We start from the raw sequence: 13,816 nt of genomic DNA on the forward strand, positions 1-13,816 counted from the left end.
TTTCTTGGAAAGTTACCTGATTGTTTTACATTCAGCTCAGGAAAAGAAAACTTTGGTTAAAACGTAACATGTAATATGGATTTAAGGTAAACATTGTATTGCCCTTATAAAAATGGAAAGACAAAAAAGCAGAGATATTCAGGAATATCTCAGCATTAGAACATAGACACAGGAAAACACAGCACGAACACGCTCACCACACTGCAGGACAAGGGCCAAAAAAATGTACAGTTAAGCAATTCAGAAGGGCTGCGTGATGACCAAGCCTCATTTATTTCACCAGAACCCAGGGAATCCTTCCTGGGAGCCCAGGCTGACAGCAGGGGAATCGACCTCCAGGCTTGCTTCAGTCCACGGCACAAAGCCTCCGCGCTACTGCCGAAGACCATTCTCTGTCGTGGTGGGTGTATCCACATCCGCATAAAACTGAGCGATTTGGTCTTTGTACTTGTGTGCCACCTCTGGTCTCTTCAGCTTCATTGTTGGGCCTGGGGAAAAAATACAGCACAAGGTTTTAATGGTGACGGTACCATTCTGAGACACAAATCAATATTAGGGTGAGGCAAGCCTGGAGGAAGATTCAGAACGCGTGAACAGACATCGACTTCTACATTTCTCTTTGCAATTAATTTCCCTTCCTTTCCCTGTGACTAGGAACGGCACAACGGTCCTGCAACAGACAGCGCAGAACCAAGGGGAAGCACTGCTCGGCTCAGTTCTGCCAGGCAGAAGTGGGAATTCATCCCGCCCTCCCCAAAACTATGACATATAAAAAGCCACAGCGAGGAAAAGCTGTGGGTAGCTCTGTGTATCGGGGGTCCTGGTTGCGTTCTGTTCAATGCCCAAGGAAAGGGTGGCAGGGTAACCCCAGACGCCCCACCCACCACTCACCAAGCTCTCCACCAAACAGAGAAAAGTCCTTCTCCAGAAGGACCCACTTCTGGATTTTCTGAGCATTTGAGACAGCTCCCTCGTTGACTGCCGAAATTCCCTTCTGGATAGCCGCGTAGACAGCCTTGTCTTTGCTGCTGATGATTTCGGAGACTTTTGTAGCCTTGCTGCCCAGTTTTTGACAGTATTCAATAGCTTCTGGAGTGAGATCATCTCCTGGCTTGCCAGTTTCTACATCTGCTTCGCACTGCAAGACAAGTCAGAACAGGTAACTTCATACTGCTAAACACCTGATTCCCTTCAATACTACTACACTTAATACTGACAGCCATGGGAAGCTGCCCTATCTCCTTCCCCACCCCAGTACCAATCATCCAATTAATCAACCACTGCAATTTTCACATGCTTGATGCAAACCACTGCTTCAAATGAAAACTCGTTAAGGCAAAATGCAGATGAAGCCCCTTCAGATCTCTGCATACTCAACAGCCCTGTCACTACCAAGGAGCAAGCTGGGTACAGAGCTCATTTTCCAAATTCCTCCTGTGCTATCCCAAGTTGATCCCTTTTTTTCTGGACCACAGCTTTACTTCCCTGCATCCCACAGCAGCATAACAGCCTGTTGGAAGTCAACACATGCGGCACCTGACCAAGACAAGCACAGCACCACCTCTGGGGCCTGGCTCTGCGTCTCTTGCACAAGGGTGAGGAGGTTGGCAGCCAGTCTTGCTAATGAGCAATTACCACTGTCCTGAAAAACCACCAGCCTGCAGGGTCTCTAGACAGAAGTCAGTGCAGGCCGCCACAGGTGTGTCACTGTGGAGTTTAAAGCCAGTGTCTTAAAAAGAAATCGCTGACAGCTCGTTACTGTCCAGACTGCTCCAGGAGACACTGAAAAATGGGTAAGAAAAGCAGAAGAGTTTCTTTTTTCAATCTCACTTTTAGGTCTTTTACTTCTGTTTCTTTCTGCTTTCTGCCCTATGTGGTACAGAGAGAAACAGCTGCCCTGAACAACAGAACCCAATCGTCTGATCAAGTGGCAATGCTCACTTTTCTGTACAGTTACAACTGCTGTTTGCAACTCAGCTACTACCAGTCATACTCCACGACACCTCCTGTCCCTAGAAGACACTGTAAAAATGTCTAACGATTATCTTCCTCACTGGAACCAAACGCATTCAGCAACAAAGGTGGATTCCCATTCTCTTTTCCATTACCTTTAGCGTTAGAAGCATAGCAAGGAATTTTGCTTTATCTCCAACCAACATTGCATTGCTGATGATGGGAACAGCGCCTTTTACAGCATCCTCAATTGGAACAGGAGGAACGTTCTCACCTCCTGCAGTGATGATGAGCTCTGGAAAACAGTCAAATCTTGATTAACGCTTAGATCTTTTCCCCCTTCCTTCACAATCTGAAATGACTTTATAGCTCCTTTGTGACTACCGGGTCAAATAGTGAGTCTGCGTCCCAACATCCAGGGAAGGCAGCAAACCAGAAGGACTCCAGTCAGGCTAGGAGAGACGAGACCAAGGTGGGCACACAAGCAGCATTGCAAAAGCTGCTTTGATGCTTCAGAGATGTTTGCAGTTGGCAACGCAGGGTGTGGCACCTCAGTACCCTGCCACAGTCACCTTAGGCCCTAAGGCACATAAGTTGGTACTCAAGTTGTTCAGAAACTTAAGTAAAAAAATTTGCTGAGGCAAAGCAGACTTTTTGAAGTTACACAGTGTGATACAGAGCAGAGGAGAGCCTGCCTTTCTTGGCTGTCTTTTCTAGATTTCTTAAAGCAGCCCCTCTGCGTGACCATTTCTCTCTTTCTGATGATTGAAGCCTTGCATGAAATGGGATTTGTTTGAGGTTGGCAAAGCGGTGTCTCAAGAACTGCATTGCTGCGAGCCATTTTCACAACAGTGGTAAGCTATTGTTTTCTCTTAGAGGTCAGCTAGCTGAAACTGGAGGGACCTGGACAGGTCCGGCACCGTAAAACAAGCCAACAAAGCATTAACTACTGCTGCTGAGATCAGAGGATTTTCTTTCTTACTTTGCAAACACACAGTGGTTTCAGAGGTCACCCCTCTCCTCCCATCACACACCATGTCACATGCTCAGTGGCAGGACACGCTGCAGCCAAGTGGCAGGACACGCTGCAGCCATATTCATATTAAAAACTTCAGAAGGAGAAGTATTTAAATATTCTTCTGTGCAAGGCACAACCACATAACTAGCAGAGTCTGAAGGCATCATATCATAGTACCGCAAAACCTCAAGACAACAAAGTGAGGGGATGCATTACCTTTAATTCTGCCAGTGATGTAGAGGAATCCATCTTTATCATGCTTGCCAAGGTCACCCGAATGCAGCCAGCCATCTTCATCAATTGCCTCTTTGGTTTTCTCTTCCATGTTCAAATAGCCCATGAAGATGTGCCTTCCCGAGAAGCAGATCTCACCGACACCGTCTCCATCTGGCTTATGAATCAGTGTCCGGCAGCCTGTGACTTCCTTTCCACAGCTTAAAGAGAACGCAAACACAAACCCATGGCTTTTTTTTTTTTTTTAATTCAATAGCTGAGCAGCAAAGTGAGATTATAGCAGTACCCTCTCAAGCTAAAGTGTTCGAACAAAGCCAGGCAGCTTTTTATTACAACTCCTTCAGCAAAGAACTTAGAAACTTAAAAGGCATCTGATTATGTAAGGGGAACTACAGAAAAAGTTGTTATTGCAGAGATCAGTGCTCACACACCTGGTGTTTTCCACTCATTGTTCTCAAATCTTCTAATTCAAAGCTCAGGTGTTTATGTCCTTGGCAGCAAGGTTATACTGATGGTGGTATTTACTCTGCAGACTGAGCCCATGGCGACTGAACAAGCCATTCAAAGCAACAGCACAGTCTTACTGCATTTATTCACTTGACATTAAAGTGAACTGTAGGCTAGAGTTACTAATTCTTCCTTCTTCCCATCAATGCCTTGCTTCCTCCTCAGTTCCTAGAGAATCCACGCCAAGTTAAATTTAAAGTAACACTGCTGTTCCCCTTGGCAGATCTCTCTATCTGCAAGATGTGGCCAAAGGAACTGGCTCCCTAACGACTTTTTACTGGCAACAAGATGCTGGGGATGAGCGAGGTGGACATGCCAGATGCAGGAGAAACCTTAAAGCAACTCTTCCTCCCAGCCAGCAGTGCTCTACTCACAGAAGGGTGTTTACCTGGTAAGCTTGAATGCGTGAGGTAGAGAGATTGTGTGAGGCCCAGAGCTCTCGCTCATGCCGTACAGCTCAAAAACAGGAATGTTCAGACTTAAAAAAAATTCCAGCGTCTCTCTGGTAATGGGAGCAGCCCCCGTGTAGCACTTTGTGCACCGGTCCAGCCCAATGGCCTTTCGCACTTTCTTGTACACCAAGTGCCTGGCTAGGTGGAAGTTCATCGGGACTTCAGAATACCTGTAGGAGAAAAACGGTTACAAGATCTCAGTCACCAAGTAGAACTTCTCCCCCTTCCTCCTTTCATCTTCATCCTATTTTAGTTTATGCAGTAAAAAAAATTATTTCCCTCTCCAGCCCTTGCTGCTCACCCTCTGGTCCAAGCGCTACATTTGGCTTTTACTGTCCATAAGTCTGGCCTGTTACATGGGATATAATTCCTGATCTGATAGTAAAGTTCTCCTAATATTCGTAACATCCCTTAAGTGTAGTTCATAATTACCCATTCATCCGCTTCAGGTTTGTCTGCAACCCGACTCCCTTGGCCCACGATGCCACTTTTCTTCTGAGTGCTGACGATTTTGCACCTATGGATTTCATTTTTTCTTCCATTTTTTCCCAGACACGAGGAACTCCCAAAAAAGCAGTTGGCCTCACTTCCCGCAGGGTGTCTACCAAGGTGCCCTGAGCAAAGCAGAATTTAACACAGCTTTCAAAAGTGCTTCACTGTAGACTTCAGGTCAGCACTGGTCACTAGCCAAAGCTTAGGACTCTGCCGTCAATTTTCAGGAATTGCTCATTTTCAACTGCAGTGCCACCAAGAGAAAGGAACCCCAGGAGCATTCAGATGCCACAGTGGTTTTGAGAAGACAGCAAGGGTCGATGCTTTCAGTGCCAAGGCTGACACAGCACCGAGAGAAGAATCGTTCTCTTCTCAGGACACAGATTTAATGGTGGTAGCATTTTGCAATGCGAACAGAGCAAATACAAAGCCGTTGCTCAACCAAGCTGTCGGGGTGGAGAACTGGTGTCAGGTGAGACACCAAGAAGCTCCTAGTTGTGAAGCGCATGGTCACCTCATCTAGCTTGCAATACAGAATCAAAAGGCAAAGGTCAGAGTGGCTATACTCGTCAAACCAACAGACCCAGAACAGGAGCAGTCAGTCACCACACAAATAAACCGAGTTAGCACAGCTTTCAGAATCACAAGATAAGTCAGCCACATTTGCTTTAAAGCACCCACCCCAGCTACAAGCAGGTGAACAGGTGTAGGATTTTTATTCTGTTTTTACCTTTAATGCATCTGGTTGAGCAAAGAAAACTTGTACACCGAATGTCATTGCCGACCAAATATCTGACATCTGTGCAGCAATGTGACTGAGGGGCAGATAGCTGACCACCAGTTCCTGCCTTTCTTTAGCATCCGTCAGCCTTATGAAACGCCCTGCCGCCGATGCCGTCCACGTCAACTGTAACAAGAACCCACATCAGTATTAAGTGACAGCTCTCCCGAGCAGGCACAACACAGAACATGCGGCTCACAAAACAAGTCTATTTGACTTCCTGTGATCTTAACATCAGGCATGTCTTTCAGCTGATTTCTACCCTCCCTCAGCACCCACCTAAGGTCACAGAATGGGCATTTATACAGAAAGATACTTACGTTGTCATGGCTGAGCATGACTCCCTTTGGCTGTCCAGTTGTCCCCGAGGTGTATATTAGTGTACAGCACTGGTTAGGCTTCTGCGACTCAATGATTTCATGGAGCTGAGTATCTGGAACATCTTTGCCAAGGTCCATGAACTCACCCCACTGTATATTTAAGAGAAGAGCTTGATCACTTTGTAGGCTATCATTCACATGTGAAATTAAACCCTTTGCTACATATGAAGAGAAGGAAACCGTTTCCTACGTCTAAACTTCTGGCAGAATCTAGAAGAGGTTGTAAATATGCACTGTCAGCCCCACAATGTTTTCTGACTGCCACAAGAGGCATGGTGAGAAGCAGAAAAGGAGACGGATCCACCCTGAGGAAGCTTACTAGCTCTGTAGCAACCCTGGTATTCGCTGGGAGTAACTGTGGGACCTGAGGCTGCCTTGCAAAGGTCAGTACGCTAACACCCTCCCTGACAATATGGATTATTGAGGGTTGAAAAACAGTAGACATCTACTGCCTCAGCAAGGCAAGCAATCCCTCACTAAAACCAACATAAGCTCACATGATGACAGTCCCGTGGAAGGGCCTGTCGCTTGCAAGCTATCAGCTAAACACAGCCAGCATTTACAAGCCATTAAGATGCCCAGTACTTACAGAGTACAGATTTGGTCTCTTCTCTTTTAGCTCTTCCCCATACTGGATAATAGCTTTCAGATGTGGTAGTTTATGCTGAATCTGTGTTAAGAAGGGAGATTCATGAGAAGGAGCAAATTCTGCTTGTCCCTTTTAAGCCTAAGTAACCCACCACTTAACATGCTACTGCTACTTGCCATTTTAAGTAAAGCCAAGAGAATCTCATCTGTGTTACTGAAAGAGAACGGGGAAGCCTCACTAGAGACAGTAATCATTTGGACTGGGATGTTGCCAGACAACCTAGGGGATGCTCAATTGTTCGTTTTGGCTTCTCGTATTTTAAGCTCGAGGCTTTGCTAAGCTGTGGAACCACCATTTAACCTCTCATGAGATTTAGCACTAGTGACTACTCATCTGGCTTGAACAGGGAGCACATTGTAGGCTAGATCAGTTCACCTCTGCTTTCAGATCCAGCATTTCCCTCACGTATTACCCTCCCACAGCATTTACCCTCCCACATCTGTCAATAGGATGCTGTAGCCCCCAGCCATTTAAAAAGTATATTTACTTCTAAGATTTTCTGCAGCTGTTTATGGTTTTCCACAACCAGAACGTTAGCACTACAGTTCTCTGCTACATAATGACAGGCCTCAGGAGAGTTTGTAGTGTAGATACCAACAGCAAATCCACTACAAAAGAAAAGGAAAAAAAACAAAAGAGAAAAGCAAAACACAGAATTAGAGGATAAGCAGAGTTGCTGGCAAAATTCAGACCATTTCAAACTTTAACAGAGGAAAGACTTTAGGAACACTATCCCATAAAACAACATCAAAAAGTGGAGGGCTTAATTCCAAGAGCAAAGGCTCTGTTCTGGGGCATGGGAAATGTCAGAATGGTGTAAGAGAGCAAAATGTCTCAGGTGGAATCAATCTCACTGGATCAAAATCCAGTGCTGTGATTCTCTGCCATTTCCCATCATATTTTTAATCACAGGGTAAATAAGCATGCTTTTGGATTAACCTACTGTTCATCTGATTTTGAGAGAAGCACCTGGCTAAAAAAAAAATTAATTTTTTGCCTCATTAACTCATAATGAAGTAAAGAGAGAGTTTAGGTTCTAGCTATCTTCATTAAATTCAAATATAAGCAGTTGGTTTTGTTCTGGGTTTTTGTGGTTTGTTTTGTTGTGTTTTCTTAATCAAAAACTGCTTCTCACATGAATACTGAAATTACTATCTGAACGCTAAAGCAAAATTCATGTCAAGAGACAACTCATTCTCACCCTGCAAGGATAGCTCCAATGTCAGCAATAAACCACTCTGCAGAATTAAATCCCAAGATGCACACTCCATGGAAACGCTCTAGTCCCAGCTGTAAACAAGAGATGAGATTACAGCAATCTTGTTTTGCCTTTTGCCTAGAGTTAATTTACAGATCTCTCCTGCAAGCACAACATCAAGGGAAAAGTTCATGCTATTATATACGGTAATTCACATTGAAAAACTTCCCAAGACCTAACATGGAACCAGTTGTTTCACATCAGACACTGTCCCACTTTATCAGCAGGCAGGAAAAAAAGGATTTACTTAGGTCTGCACTTGGTGTGACTAGCTCACTGACGCTAACGGTATTATAAAACTGCAATCCAGGTAGTTATCAGTTCCCTTTGGGGAACGAGAAGGTAAGAAGTTAAGTTAGACAACACCTACTGAGACATTTAGTCATTTAGTACAGGTTAGATATGTCAGATATCAATAATGACAAGAGCAACAAGCTCCAATGAGAGTCAAAGGCACTTGGCTATGAAATTCCAGCTGCTGAAGCCCCAGTCTTTAACTCTCCTTCAGCCATTCTCTGGTTTTGTCTCAGAGTGGAAGTATGTGGACTGGAAGATCCCACCACAGGAGTAAAAACAAGAGTGGCCTTAACTTCAAGAAATAAGACTTCATAATGATAACAGTAAGTACATGTAATGTTGGTTTCTCTCTCTGAGTATCTTAACTCCCAACAGTACAGGCAAAAGGCTCAGCCAATTTGGACATTTAAGTCTGATTCATAAGCATCCCTTCAAGTTTTTTAGGGATTAGATTTTAGAAAGATTAAAGTTTACATGCCTCATGAGGGGTGTTGTCCAGGTTTGACATATACTTCAAACACCTCTCTTTAACTGTTTCCTTACACACTTTTTCTTAGTGGAATGTGGAAGCAACTTGCAAGAAATTCAAACAAAAACACTGTGGTAATTACAAAGCTGTTCATGGCATGTTCAGGTATTTCCCCGTCACTTTAAGACTCACTCAGAGAATTTGCAGGTTTAAGATATAGTTGACCACAGCCATTTCAGCAGTTAAATTGACTGAACGTGAAGGAGGAGCAGAATTCATCAAAAGCTTACCTTCAGAAAGCTTTTTGCTGCTTTCCAGCACTCATCATAGTACATCTTGTATGTTAGTTTTATCCACTGGCCACCCTTCTTGGATGCAAGGGCATAATAATCACCATATTTACTAACAACTTCCTGGAATAGCTCATGAATGGTCTTTGGTGCCTCACTGCCTATGCCCTGTTCATCCATCCTCAGTCTGACCTCTCCATCTCGTTGTGTTGTCCACATACTGGAGGTAGGAGGTGAAGAGGCTGGGTTGAAAGAAAAGTGTTCAGCATCTTACATTTAGAAATTGCTTGCTGCCATAACAGAAATATAAATACAAGTATCAAAGACATGAAAGCAAATGCTAATATACACCCCCTCCCACCCTCCTTTTTTGACCTTTTATTCTTGGCAAGTTTGCCATATGACTTCCAGTATTTTAGACCAGGACTAATAGATGAAGCCTCTAAAGCACTTTCAAAATTTTGTTAAACAGTTCCCATTTACATCCCCCTCTAACCTGCTTTGCTGCCCTAAAGCTCTCGTACTGGTAAGGTGGCAGCTTCCTGCAACAGTCACATACACTGCGCTTTTTTTTTTTTGTATTAAAAGGAGGACTGAAAGTAGTACATTATTACCTGGTAGATAAGCATTAGGCAGTGACACTACTTATTTTACCCCTTGAAGCACATCCGTGCTTTAAAGTCAAAGTTCAACAGGCTTCTGGACAGACCATCCTGCAATTTGAGTTTCTTCTTCCATTGTTATGGTTTGATAAACTCCTCTCTCATTTCAATAATAATTTTATGCACACCACAGTAACTAAAAATTCTTTCCACTTACCTTGGAAGCCAAGTGTGTCTATCTGACATCCCTCTGTCTTAGTATCTTCAACTGTCTCAATGTTGGGGACTTCAACAGTTCTGCAAGGCAAAAGCAATTAGTCCTGGGTAGGCTTTAGTGCACTGGCTGAAGAATACCTTAAGCGTGCTTGCTCCATCACTTAACTATGTTAGTCCTTGGATGTGAAAGAAGGATTAGTGGTTCCTGATGCTCTGCAGGTGACTTTATTAATTTTACTAGCCTGCATGGCTGTGGCAACAAAACAGGTCCCTCTCAGAGAGTGTGCAAGCTTTGCCTGCACTGCTTTTAAACTCATGTATGTTATCCTAATTGTAGCTATTGTTTCAGATAAGCTGCAGAAGAATCCATAAACACGTCATCCAGAAAACAGCGATAATTTAATACACAGGTCTGCTCTAGGTGCCTGAAACAAAGAGTCTACAGCGGTGAGGAGGCGGGCAGGAAGGGGCACATGGATCTGGCGCTTATCTCCTGTCTGCAATATGTGAGTCTAACGAAGGGGAAGCCCCAGCAGTGTCACTCCCGTGCAGCACAGCAATCCCCCGGCTAGTCACCCTGCGGGGAAACCCACATGGACTTCCTGCAGGCCAGGCCAGCTGAAGAGCAGGAAATTGATTGAACAGGAAGTCTTGTTCTTAGGTATTCCTAATAAAGTTAGTGCCTCGGGCTCCCACCAGATGTTTGTGAAGAAATGGAAACAGGCATATCCCCTGTCTACTTCAGCCACGCTCCTCACCAGGAACTCATCCTGCAGTGCCAGCTGAAAGTTGCCCCTTTTACTTTCATCCTTGCAAGATCTGGTGAGACGACACCTGCCCGCGTTTGTAGAAGAGGGTTCTTCCTCAGTCCCTTTCCAAGACAGACTTTCTCACAGTCGTAAGTGATGAGGATAAGGAATAATCAAGTCGCATCTCCCACTTCAGACCACAGGTTGGAAATCAGACCCTGTGAGGTTCAGTACTCGAGTCCCTGTGCTCTGTTCCCTAGAAGGACATCCCACCCTCCCACCTACAGCCAGGTGATGCTTGTTCCCCCACCGTGGGCAATACCCTGCTTGTACCATCAGCATAGCACTAAGGTCCAAGTTTCAGTCGACCCAAGATTATATTCCACAGAACCAAATTTCCCATCTTGCCTTGCCGAACAGCCTTCCTGGGGCCCCTCGCTCCAAGCCATCACGAAGGTGTTTGTTTCTTCATGCCAGTGCTAGGTGTTTACTCTTCCCCATGGCAATGTTTGGTGCAAGGTTTCTCTCTAGCACCGACTCCTGGGTCTTCTAGAAGGGCTGCAGGCCCCTGACATCACAACAGCCCCAACCCTCCGCAGGGGCAGCTTTGGGGCAAAAAGAAGCCCCGACGTCTCTGCCTGTCACGATCCGACCACACCCGCACACAGGCAGGAGCTCCTCTGGTCCCATGTGAACCCCTCAGCCTAACCCAGGCAGGGCTCCCACCGAGCCTCACGTTTTCTTCCCTTTCTACTAGACCAGAGAGAAGACAAGTCAGCACAAGGCACTGTGTGAACTTCAGTGTAAGGGGTAAATCACTTCCCTCTGTTTTACGTTTTCTCTGAATTTCTAGGGCATAGTCAACTATTATTGCTTTGGGCATATGATAAGGTTTAAGACACAGAGAAGATTTGACATAGCTACTCCCATGTACTGTCCAAAAGCAGAACTGCTTCTCGTAACTAATCTGCAAGCCAGAAACCAGAGGGAAGTAAATAATTTTTTTTCTTTATTTCCCCCAAAGGGATTACATGATGTTCCCTACTACGCGTTTCCTCCTCATTATTGAGAACATTTTTCAGCACAAATTAATCCTCAGTTGCAACAGTTCTGCACCATTTCTCCACCAGCTTTTACGATCAAAGCATGCAAATGACCCAGTAATATGAGCAAAAAAGCCCCAGCTATTTCCCTTACAGCGAATCAAGTCATCTTTTTCTCCCCCTCACTACATGTAATTCAAATGCAGCCTGAAAAAAATTAGGTAAAGAGTTTTTGTTGGCTATATCCCATTACCCTGTGGTGAGATACAGACCCTTAAATGCTAATCTGCTCTTTAGTAAGAGGCTGCTTAGATTTACAGACAGACTAACAGGAGTTTGATGAAAATCAGCATACGTACCGCACACAAGCTATCCCCTACAGAGGCACACCTCTGTTTACAGTACAGCCACGCTTCACAAACAATGTAGTACTTGCTCGGTATTCTAAGTATTCGATCAGTGCCCTCCCAATAGAATTAACAATTACGCAAAGCTCCTTTATAAGAGGTGATCTTTCTGACTATGCAGAATATTCTACCATTCCTGTGCTTTAAGTTTATATTAAATGCACACTACTTCAAGCTCTGTAATCTGTGTGGTAGTTATGTACAGCAAATTTAATTTTGTTCCTCTTCTTTTGAGAGGGTGAGATTGTAGATTCAGCTTTTGGATTTTGGTAGTAGTAACAAATGTTTGAAATTTCTTCAAAAAAAAATTAATCTTAATTAATCTAAGTAAACATGATAGAATACAAACTATATCCTATGTATACAGGTCACCACAGAGAAAATAAAATCTTAAATTAGACAAACCTAGCTGAAGAGTTGAGCAGAACGTCATCCAGTGACACCTCACAGTTCCCTTGAGGGTCCGAATTAAAATAAGTCGCGGGGACTGGTTCTGCAAGTGCCATACGTGCATCTGACTCACACAGCATTGTCCCTGTAAAAACAGGTTTTAAAAATTAACATACAATCAAACACTACAGTAAGATCAGCTTCCACTGATGTAGCTATCTGACCAAGGCAATCCCAAAGCAGGCATGACTCGAGACTGCTGTATTTGCATGAAATACGGTAAATTCTAACAGTGGACGCAGCGCACTCCACATCGCGCTCGGTTCATTTGAAAACCCCGACCAGCAGTAGATGATACATCCATTCCCACATCCGAAAACGAGCATGACAATTACAGCTGTGAAAGAGCACTGCGAGCCTAACAATTTAATTTTTACACTCCCTTTGCTCCAAACGTTCCCACTCAGCTCTCAGACCTCCCCCACCCCAAACCCACCACCGCAGGGCTCCGGGCCCAGCCTTACAACGCATCGCCTCCGCCTTTGTGCAGCCTCTCCTCCCGCAGCCGCTCCGGACCAGCGCCGACGTGTAATATCCTTTATTTTTAAACTAGCGCCCAGGAGGCAGATCTGGAGCATCTTATGTCATGTGCTGCCTGCCTCGCAATTGGAAGCGGCTCGTCACCCCACACCGCCGCCTCTTAAGGAAGCTCTGGCCCCGCGCCTGCCCACCAGCCTCGGGCACACCAGGGCTTCGGGGTCCCCCTCGGGGAACACAGCCCCGGGACACCCCGGAGATTTAACCTCTTCTCGTAAAAATGAGCGCCTTTGCAGCCGTTGTGTTTTCGGCAGCTCCTACGCCGCTCTCAGTACTTTGTCGTTAGGGGATTTTGTCACCTAAACAAAGTGTTTTCTAACACGGAAAGCAACGTTGGTTTTATTTAAGGTTTGCATTCGTCAAAAGCCTTTGATGCTTAAAACTTGACAGGCTGAGCTTTAATTGTTTCAAGGCATTTCTAACTGATTAGAGGTGAATCTCATTATCCTTGATCTTTTTAAAAAGTGGATTTTGGCATGCTATTTTGTACCTGCATTAGACAGACACAATTTAAAGCGGGCAATGTGAAGAGCGTGTTTGTCTGAATGACGACAGACAGGAGCAAAAGGAAAAAGCCCTTTTATCTAATGAATCCAACACAGCCGAGCTGCAGCGTTCTGCCTCTGACGGGTGGGGAAGCACATGCCCCCCTTCCACTTCCTCATCTACGCAAGGACACGTTGCTGCTCACGCCACGCTCCGCTACAGGCTACAATTCACAATGCAAAAATAGTTTAATTCACAAGCAGCTGAGAAAGGGATGTCTCCAAAAATCCCATCTCTGAAGCTCTGAGATAATCAGCAGACATCACCCAATGCCCCATTCTAGGCTAAAACACCAGAGCAGTTTATTCTGGTTTTTTTGGTGTGGTTTTTTTTTTTTTTTTTTTTTTAAAAAGACAGCTGTGAGAAAAAGGGCATTATCTCTACAGAGCAGCCCAGTGCTAGGAGCAGCCACCCAGACCTGTGAAACCTGGGTTTAGTTCCCTCCCCAGCCTGGAGGAACTCAAACCCACATCTAGAAGAGCATGC

At 44.8% G+C, this 13,816-nt stretch overlaps 1 protein-coding gene across 1 annotated transcript; it reads right to left on the reverse strand.

Annotated features, from left to right (window-relative positions):
- Positions 1–372: 372 nt before the first annotated feature.
- Positions 373–12,718, reverse strand: ACSBG2 (acyl-CoA synthetase bubblegum family member 2). The gene is made up of 15 exons (XM_009579736.1): positions 12,712–12,718; positions 12,203–12,332; positions 9,600–9,679; positions 8,781–9,022; positions 7,668–7,756; positions 6,954–7,074; positions 6,407–6,487; positions 5,758–5,907; positions 5,387–5,563; positions 4,597–4,778; positions 4,101–4,334; positions 3,188–3,405; positions 2,109–2,248; positions 892–1,138; positions 373–488 (listed from the first exon to the last, which is right to left on the reverse strand). Exons 1-15 carry the CDS (start codon positions 12,716–12,718, stop codon positions 373–375), a joined length of 2,214 nt encoding a protein of 737 aa, XP_009578031.1.
- Between the last annotated feature and the right edge of the window lie 1,098 nt (positions 12,719–13,816).

The sequence above is a fragment of the Fulmarus glacialis genome, unplaced genomic scaffold (genome assembly GCF_000690835.1).
Source record: "Fulmarus glacialis isolate BGI_N327 unplaced genomic scaffold, ASM69083v1 scaffold14726, whole genome shotgun sequence".
NCBI lineage: Eukaryota > Metazoa > Chordata > Aves > Procellariiformes > Procellariidae > Fulmarus > Fulmarus glacialis.

Coding starts and splice junctions, on each gene's coding strand:
- ACSBG2 (XM_009579736.1), bottom strand. Junction 7,075..7,667: donor ATTGGAGCTATCCTTGCAGG/GTGAGAATGAGT, acceptor TTTCTTTTGTAG/TGGATTTGCTGTTGGTATCT. Junction 3,406..4,100: donor CACGCATTCAAGCTTACCAG/GTAAACACCCTT, acceptor GTTCTCTTTAAG/CTGTGGAAAGGAAGTCACAG.